The sequence below is a fragment of the Vigna unguiculata genome, chromosome 7, assembly GCF_004118075.2.
Source record: "Vigna unguiculata cultivar IT97K-499-35 chromosome 7, ASM411807v1, whole genome shotgun sequence".
Classification (NCBI taxonomy): Eukaryota; Viridiplantae; Streptophyta; class Magnoliopsida; order Fabales; family Fabaceae; genus Vigna; species Vigna unguiculata.
In genome coordinates, this window is record NC_040285.1 from 35,438,340 (window position 1) to 35,447,529 (window position 9,190).

Genomic DNA, 9,190 nt, shown 5'->3' on the forward strand with positions numbered 1-9,190 from the left:
ACTATAAACTTTCCAGTACACCTAAATATCAATGAATTATATATTGCAAATTGGGTTCTGTGAGACTGTGAACATAGACAAGTAGAGACAAAAGAATCATTTTTCTTAATATTTGGTAGAGTAACAAAAATCACACCATTCATGTGAAAAGTTAAAGGCCGCTGTTTCAAAATCAAGCAAAACGGGTGGGTTAGGTTGAATTTCACTGCAAAATTGTGATATTGTTCACAGCCTGTTTGGTGCAGGACACTATGAAACACCCATTTACTGTATTATGTTTGTGATTTTCTCTCAATTGAACTCCGGTCTTTATTCTTTTTTGAAAGAAAAAAAAAGGGTTTTTGTAGGTAAAAGTTGAAACCAGATCACATGTAAATATGGAAATGAAGAAGAGTGAGGTTATCCTTTATGATATGTGTATGTTACCTGCACAATAACTGCTACCTATAAACGCAGTCCCTTTTTGAGTTTTTATGATTCATGCTTATCTTATCAACATTATGAGGACTAAATGATTGCCTATGTTTCATAATTCTTCTTCATTTTCATAAAGTTCCGTTCCCTCTTTTCTTTGGTTGCAAGAAAAGCCAACGGGAAAAGACTAATTATTGCAAATATTTTTTTTTTGTGACATACACACGTATTAATTTGAAGGTAAATTTGTCAAATAGTAGGTTTGACCAGATGGATCCAACAACACTAATGAACCTATCTTTATGTGACTTTTATTAAAATATTGTACTTTAATTACTAGTTGCGATATCTTTTTGGCAAATTATCTCTAAATATTTTCAATACTAATATATAATAAAAAACAAATGAGGTTATACCCTTCCAGTTTGAAACCTGAGACAGTTTCCCTGGTTTGGTGAAGGGGAAATTGTGTTCAACTGTGATGAACACGAGATCGCTGGTTTTCTTTGATTGAACCACTTTGTAGTTTGGTAATTGTAAATTTGTGGTATGAGACATTGACACGTTGCATTTATTTTGGTTTTTATTAATTTTGGTCAGCTTAAGCTCCGTAATGAAAATATAAGTATAGCCTCCACATGTCGAATCGCAACCCTTGAGTTTGTGATGTTGGTAGTGGATTGCAAAATAAAATAATAAATAAGTTTGTCCTAATTTGTCTCGATAGCATTTGTTAAGAAATTGCTACGACAATTCTCCTGAATTGACCCTTCACTAGCTTGCTACCTAGTTCTGTCTTAAAAACAATTGTTTTGAATTGTAGGGTATGAGTTTCTTTCTTGTATAATTGTAAAGGTCATTTTGTTTCGTTCTATGGAGCTTTTCTTTTCGTATTCATTAATATATTTCTTGGTACACCAGTGCATGGGAGTTTTAGATTGCATAAGCATACACTAAAAATATATGTCAAACTTTCTAATTACAAAAAAAAAAAAAAAAAAATTAGTCAACCAAACTCCCAATATAGACTCTTGTTGTTTTAGTCAAACAAAAATCATTTGGAAAATTCTAATCTCAAAAGAATAATCTTTTTGTTCAGATTATTAGCCATACAGCCACCACACGTGCACATTCTTAATAACCAAATATTTTCCTCCTTTCAATTTTTTTAAATTAGTCCAATCTTTCGGCTATCATCTTACACTGGAAATTGTTTGTTTTTTATACAAATTCTTTTTTAACATCATTTTAAAAATTTATTCACACATTTTTATATTAAATATGAAGTTATGTTAACTCTATTTTTATGTACTTAAGAGACTTGCAAGCAGATAACTTTATTTCTTCTAAAATATAAGGGTTAAATTTTAGAAAATAAAGTACGTTAATAATTATTGATTAAAAATAGTTTTATCAAAGTAGTCATTTTTTTAAGTTGATAGTTAAGTTTTATCAACGTAGACATTTTTCTAAACAATTAATTGCAAAGTTATTTACTTTTCTTTCTTTTTCTAAGTTTTTGTATGTTAATTACAATGTGAAGAAATGTAATTTCTTTTTAATTGTAAACTGAGTTAAAGTTCTGTTAAAATATAAATTCATAATAACAATCAAGTAAAATATAAGTTTTAGTAAATATTATTTTTACTGTTTTTTATATCTCACGATCTACATGAATTTGAAAGAAAAAAAAAAAGCTCTTCAAAATCGTACTTGATAAATAAACATGACTACTCATTACCATACAATATACATAATGAAAAATTCTTCTAAAAGTAATATTTTCCTTATTCTGAAGACGAAAAGCTTGAATAATTGTAGACCCACGTGTGCTTGCACGAATGTGGCCTATGTATAATGGTTCACTTAACCTAAGATTTGGTTTTTAAATTAAAGGAGGTTAAAAAATGTATACTTAATAACGTGTTCCCTTCTCTTCCCCCAAAAAAAAACGTGTTTCCTTTAGTTTAATGCACATGCCATGTAAAACAACGTACAAGTTTCAATTTATTCAAACTTGCAAGTAACCATTAATATCTCTTAAATGCCGACTTTGTACGTGATGAAATATGTAAATATGTTTATGGTCTTTCTACACTCACTCTTCTATTATTAAGATAAATTGATGTTAAATGGTAGTTATTTGGGAACGGTAGTGTCAAAATAACTTTTTCCTTTTATGTATTAGGTTTTTTTTTTATTAATTATATTTTTCTTATCTTATTTTCATTCATTTATTTATATCCATATAAAATGACCACTATGTTATATATATAAAGTCATTAAATATAATTTGTTGCTTTGGACTGAAGCCCAACTTTAAAGTGATTCAGCATGCTTGTTCAATGTTTATATAGGTAGCATGCTGTTGAATATTCAGCTCGTGTTAAATAATAAAACATTTCAATTCATGTCGATAATTACTCCTCTAAACATTTTATAAACAATGGGTGAACATTGAATTATATTTGTTATCATAAGACTCCAAATAAAGTGCGAAGTCAAAATTAACTTCTTTAAAATATGTTTTTCTATTTGTAGCTATACTAATTTTTATTTATCGAAAGCTCCTTTTTTATATTTTTTTCTTCAAAATATTTATACAAGTTGTTAAAACCTTTACTATATTAACAGTGACCATGTGCGTAGTGATTTTTATCATTCACTTTTTATTTCTTGATTTTGAATCTTGAAAAACTTAAACGCAAAAAAAAAAAAAAAAAATCCCTGTAATTGCAAACTATATGTGCTTGTTTCTTATGGACGTGTGAATAACACTGTCCTTGTTTCTCACAATGCTTAATGCTAAATTGTTACATAATTGATTCTTAAACATACTTAGGCCATATTTTTAGGAAATTTGTTTAAAAGATGTCTATAAAAAATATATTTCTGACTTAAGGTATGAATTGTTGGGTAAAGTATATGTATTGTTTACCTTTTAGGCTTAAATTGAGTTTTAAATAATTGAGTTCTTGACATGATCCTATTTAGGTAAAAGTATGATCGTTTCTGAATTTGAATCCTCAAGAGGCATGACACAAATAAATCAGAGAAGAACGCGGAAGAAGACAGAGATGGAGAACGCCACAATCTACCAAATTGATAAGTCAAGTGAAGATTCGCCACAAAAATGTTAATCTTTGATAAGAATCGGAGGCCTAAACTAAGAACAAAGAGAATCTTCTCTTTAATGAAATCAAATTTAATATATAACTAAAAGTCTCTACATTGTTTCTGGTAATTCTATATATAGGCATATAAGTTTAAGAAAACCTGAGAACCTTGCAAGATGGCCCAAGTCCAAAATATCAAAACATAAACTAATTTATAAAAGAAAGTCCAAAGCCCAAAAATAAAAAACATAACTAATTCTTAAGAGGAAACCCAAAGTCTAAAAACATAACCTAATTTTCTTAAAAACTATCTTCAAATGTGCTTTAAGCCATGATCTTCATATTCTTTGAATTTCAGATTGCTTGTAGCATTAGGAGTCTTGAATAGTTTTGATCTTTCAATCTGTTGCTCCTTGTCCTTGTCATAGATTCATCTTCAAGTTCTTCTTGTATGGAATCTTGGGATAGTCCTCTATCATTTCCTCCTTCTTGAAGAAAATTTGTCCTCAAATTTGTCTCACTTGAAGATTCTTTATCGGTTCTCATTAAAAAAAAAAAATTGTTCTAGAATATACAAAATGTTTATTATGAGTGAAGTGACAGACAAGTTAAAAAAATGAAGAAAAAATAACAAAAGTTAATCAGAAAATTAAATATAAGAAGACACAGATAATCATCATACTATTTGTTTAAAGACAAAATAAAAAAAAAAAACCGACATAATATGTAGATAAAATAAATGAGTATTTAATAGAATCATTTTTTTAATAAAACATTTAAATTTATAAATTATTTTAAAATAATAGTTATTATTATTATTATTTATAAGTACAAGTGGTCTCGTTTAAGATAAGATATAGTGAGATTGATGTTTTCTTCCTTTCGGATGAGATATTTGTACACTTGTCTTCATTTATAAAAAGCAATTGGGCCTGTGATAGGCCCGCAGTTTTGAGTACAGTTCCTTCTTGCATCTCCATAAATTTCTTCCTGCACCCCCATAATATTTTCCCATTTTATTCTTTTAAGTATTTCACAATTCATAAACCAAAAAATATTCCCGATTATACAGTCTAGAAACTATTTTTGAAAAAAAAAAAAGATGAAAAAAGTTATGAAGGTGATAGAAGAAACTGTCACTTTTTGAGAATATAAGACCAATCTCGCTGAAAAACATAGGCCCAAAAGAAGATCACCATAAATCATGCCAATGAAGCAAATTTCCCAAGTCCATAAGATAAAATATTTTTATAATAAAAGTCGCAAAATAGTTATTATCGCACAACAATCAAGGGGGAGAAAGAATAAACTAGACATTTCTTTGTTTCCATTGCAGAGATAAGCTTGCTTAAAGGGCAAGAAAGGATTCATATTTTTAAAAAAATTATAGAATAATAAAATATGTAATAAATAGAGGAAGAGACAAATTAGTGTTATAAAATATCTTTTTAAAAAATATGTAATAAGTTACCTTTTTAAAAAATTGTAAAATAAATTAGTTTTAATTTTTCTTTTATAATTTTTCTAGCCTAAAATATCTTTAACGAAGATGTGGGTTTAAACATGTCCTAAATCAATTATAAACTTAATTAAACCCATCTTCTGACAAGGCTTTCCACATTAGTTATGTTCCCCCTTCCCTTATCTTCTTGTGGTTCATCTGAAATAAAATTATTATAGAAATATTTTTTGTATCTCCCACTAGAGTAGTTGAGAACTGAACAAAAGTAGGTGGTAAATGCTTAAATTATTCTCATGACTGTCAAATACTATTCATCAACAGTGCTACCACTTTCCTGACAATTCATTTATAAGAGCATTGCATGCATATGAACTCTTTTGAGTCACAATCCGTAATGTAAAAAAAATGACTGTAATTTTTGGACCACAAATTCTTGCCAGATCAAGCTATGCTGTTGATGCTCACATGCAAGGAGTACCAAATGTCATGCTCAAAATGAATGCACCAGCATCCGATATCAAAACAAATGTGAGAACACTGAAAATTGAAGAAAAATTAAATGGGCATGCAGCTCAAGGCTAATCAAATTCTTCTCCTTCCTCTCTCATGTGATCAATTAAATACTGTTTGGTCAAACGGGAATATCAAGACTCGTGTTTCAACCATCATAATACCGAGTAATGAGTTACAGTATAACAATTAATTGTTATAATTAATGAGTGTATGTGCTGATGAAACGGTGAGTCAAGTCATGGTTCCAAGACACAATTCTATATAAAATCTGAAAAATATAATTATCATGCATAAAAATGTAGGACATTATGGTATCATGTACTTTGCTGTTAAGCTATTGCTGTATATTAATAGCACCAGCTTCTCCTGTAACAGATTCTTCTAGTTATCTTTTATTGATAAAAGAAAAGTATTACGTGAATGTTTTTGCGTGATTAATAGACGACGACATTGATAAAACAGAAGATCTCATGTGACTACTTTAATCTGTATTCAATCTGCGTATGAATCATGAATGGGGCAAATTATGCTAGTTGAGGTCTAAGATGCAGTGAGAGGCATGCACCATCATTTTTCTTTTGGCAATTCAGCACGCAAGATCATTATTGAAAGTAGACAATATCCAGCATTTTCCTGTAATAAAAATGCGTACACTTCGTAGTACAGAAAATTTTGCTTATTGCAAAAAAAAACAAAAAAAAAAAACGAAGAAATACTGCTAAACTTAGAGGTAGTCCAAGGGAAGTTTCATATTGGTGACAAATATGTTATAACAATTGGACTTCTTACTTTGTGCACACCATCCTTCCATACCAGACCTCCAAATTCAGGTTCTGTTTGTCGAGACTGTGTTGTGAATGTAACTCTGTAAGATAGTTTCTGGTATTTTTTGGTAAAACTCAAGGTTTGTGGCTCAACTTTAACAGAAGCACCTTTGAAAGGTGAAACCACAACATGGTACTTGGAAACAGCAGGGCCAACGTTGGTGGCAGTTCTGTGAACGGTCAAAACTGAAGAGGAATTTATCTGTGGAAAAACTACGGATATGGCTGGGTAGTTCAAGTCCCCAGGACTAGCAAGAGAGTGTCTGCAACTTCTGTTTGAATACTTGGCAAAAACTCCAAGTTCAGATGGAGTTAGTTTCTGTGTGCACAGGAATTCAAAGTAATCCTGTGGCTGAATATCATAAACCAAACCTGGGTCAAGAGCTCTTCTGGGGTTGATGTGTCCAGCACCATGATCATAAGGAGTTGAGGCATCAGGACTGGAGGCATCTCTGAGAGGCTTGATGGTATTGTCATGGACATAAGCTGTGGTCATCAGAGCAGATTTTATAGCTGCAGGACTCCATTCTGGATGCCTAGCCTTCAGCAAAGCAGCAATGCCACTCACATGAGGGCATGACATTGAAGTTCCTGAGAGTATATTGAACTTCACCCTCCTGTGGTCTGTTGCCAAACTTGAAGGACCAATGGCTCCACTCCAAGCAGCAAGAATGTTCACCCCAGGAGCCACCACATCAGGCTTCAAAATTTCAAGGGTAAGAAAATTGGGCCCTCTCGAAGAAAATGCTGCCACTACAGGAGATGGTCTAACACCTAACCTTGTAGCCAGAAAACCTAGAGTTGCAGTGGCTTTTTTGCTTGTTAACGCATAATGTTTGAGCTCCTTGCCTTCTTTCTCTCCAATTGCAACTGCTGGAAGGAGATGACAGTCTGCAACAAGCTCCTCTCCATTAGCTGCAGTGTTGGTGAGAATCATTCCCACCCCGCCAGCATTTTTCACCACTTGACCCTTCTGCACTCTTGGACTAATGCCTCTGTCACAGATAACAATCTTCCCTGAAACCATTCTACGATCCAAAGTACCTTCCAAGCACAAAGATCTTGGATCAGGGATGCTTGAGTTAATATTTCCCATGTATACTAAAGGGTATTGTTTCTTCACTGAGAGCACGCTTCTCCCTTTATAGAGTGAGGTTCCGGTTAACCTTCTTCCATTTCCAAGACTAACCTCTGCTGGAAAGTCTCTATCCATGGTGCTGGCTCCAACCGTGGTGATCCAAGGTGACACATTTGTGAGGCTAACAGGGTCAGGTCCTGCATTTCCAGCAGAACATGATACCAAAACACCTTTCTCCATTGCCCCAAAAGCAGCCACAGATAAACTATCACGGTAGTAAGAGGAAACTCCACCACCCAAAGAGATGGATAGAACATCAACTCCATCAGCCACAGATGTATCAACAGCTGACAGAATATCTGAGCTGAAGCATCCACCAGTCCAGCATACTTTGTAAACAGCAAGTCTCGCTCTTGGTGCCATTCCTCTTGCTGTGCCATGAGCATAGCCTAGAAGATTAGCACCATGCACCGGTGAACCAGCAACCGTAGCTGCAGTGTGAGTGCCGTGACCATCTTGATCTCTTGGTGACTTGTATTCTGTTTTCTCATCAATTTTACCTGTTGCCGCTTCATACCCATGGTAAAACATTCTTGCCCCCACGATCTTCTTGTTGCAGTGATATTTTTCGAAGCCTCTCCCGGTCTCACAGGCACCTTTCCAGTGAGAAGGTACTGATCCCATGCCAGTGTCATTGAAGCTCTCACTCTCGGGCCAAATCCCAGTGTCGAGCACTCCCACTGTGACATCATGGTTGGCCAACTTTTCTGACCACACGTTCGTGCTCTGTGTTGGTTCAAGCCCAAGGAAAGTTGGACTTCTGGTGGTGTGAAGTTGGTACTTAGTATCCGGGAATATGGCCACAACCCCTTCTTCTGCCTCTAGCTTCTCAGCTTCTTCTTGGCTCAACTTGGCCGCCACTCCATGAAAAGCAGTTTGGTAGGTGTAAATGATTCTCTCCTCCTTGTCCATCTCAGCTTCTACCGAGTTGGACAGAACTGATTTCACTTTTGAGGTATACCATTCAAGGTGATTGGAAAAGGTATCAGGCTTTGCTGACTTATCCATTTGAATGATGTACGTCTTCTTGGCAAATTCAGCATTTGCAGATGATAGTATACACAAGAGGAGATAGATTGTTAGAACGATACTCATGTTTTCCGGTGGGGTGATTGGACGCGTGTAACGTGCAAAGAAGAAGGAAACTAAGGGGTTTTAGGCATTGAGTTTGAAGGGAGAAAGAGGGGTGAAGGGAAATTAATGAGTTTTCATGGTTTATTGTATTGTGGTGTGTGCTCTGTGCCTCGGATATTTAAGAGAAGGGAGAAGAGTGTGATATTTACTCGGTCACCATTGCGCGGGTAATAAAAGAGCCTGGTTGTTTTGTGGATGCCAAGCAAGTTGAATGGAGAGTTATAGTGGCTACTCTGTGGTTGGTGGTAGAAGTTAATGTAGCTATGGTCCTCTCACTCTAAAAAACTCTATCATGGTCCTTGTGTTATTTCACAATTTTTACATCACACTTACCAACAACTAGCATCATGTGACCTCGCTGTTTCCTTTATCTTCCAGACAACACTTTACAGTCCAACATAGAAATAAAAAAAACAAAGTATGTTTTAGTATACATGGCCTTAAAAAAATGTTGAGGACTTAACCTCTTCATAAAGTTTCTCAATCCACTTTTAGATTTATCTGACAAAGGGTTAGGCTCTTTCTCACAGAGTAAAGCAATGAGCACTAGCATCGCCCAAGTAAAGGGTCTAAGAACATCGAACGGTTA

At 33.9% G+C, this 9,190-nt stretch overlaps 1 protein-coding gene across 1 annotated transcript; it reads right to left on the reverse strand.

Moving 5' to 3' along the window:
• Positions 1 to 6,035: 6,035 nt before the first annotated feature.
• On the reverse strand, positions 6,036 to 8,916 carry LOC114190981 (subtilisin-like protease SBT1.3). The gene has a single exon (XM_028080087.1). The coding sequence runs from the start codon at positions 8,560 to 8,562 to the stop codon at positions 6,253 to 6,255; it is 2,310 nt and encodes a 769-aa protein (XP_027935888.1). The 5' UTR covers positions 8,563 to 8,916; the 3' UTR covers positions 6,036 to 6,252.
• Positions 8,917 to 9,190: the final 274 nt, after the last annotated feature.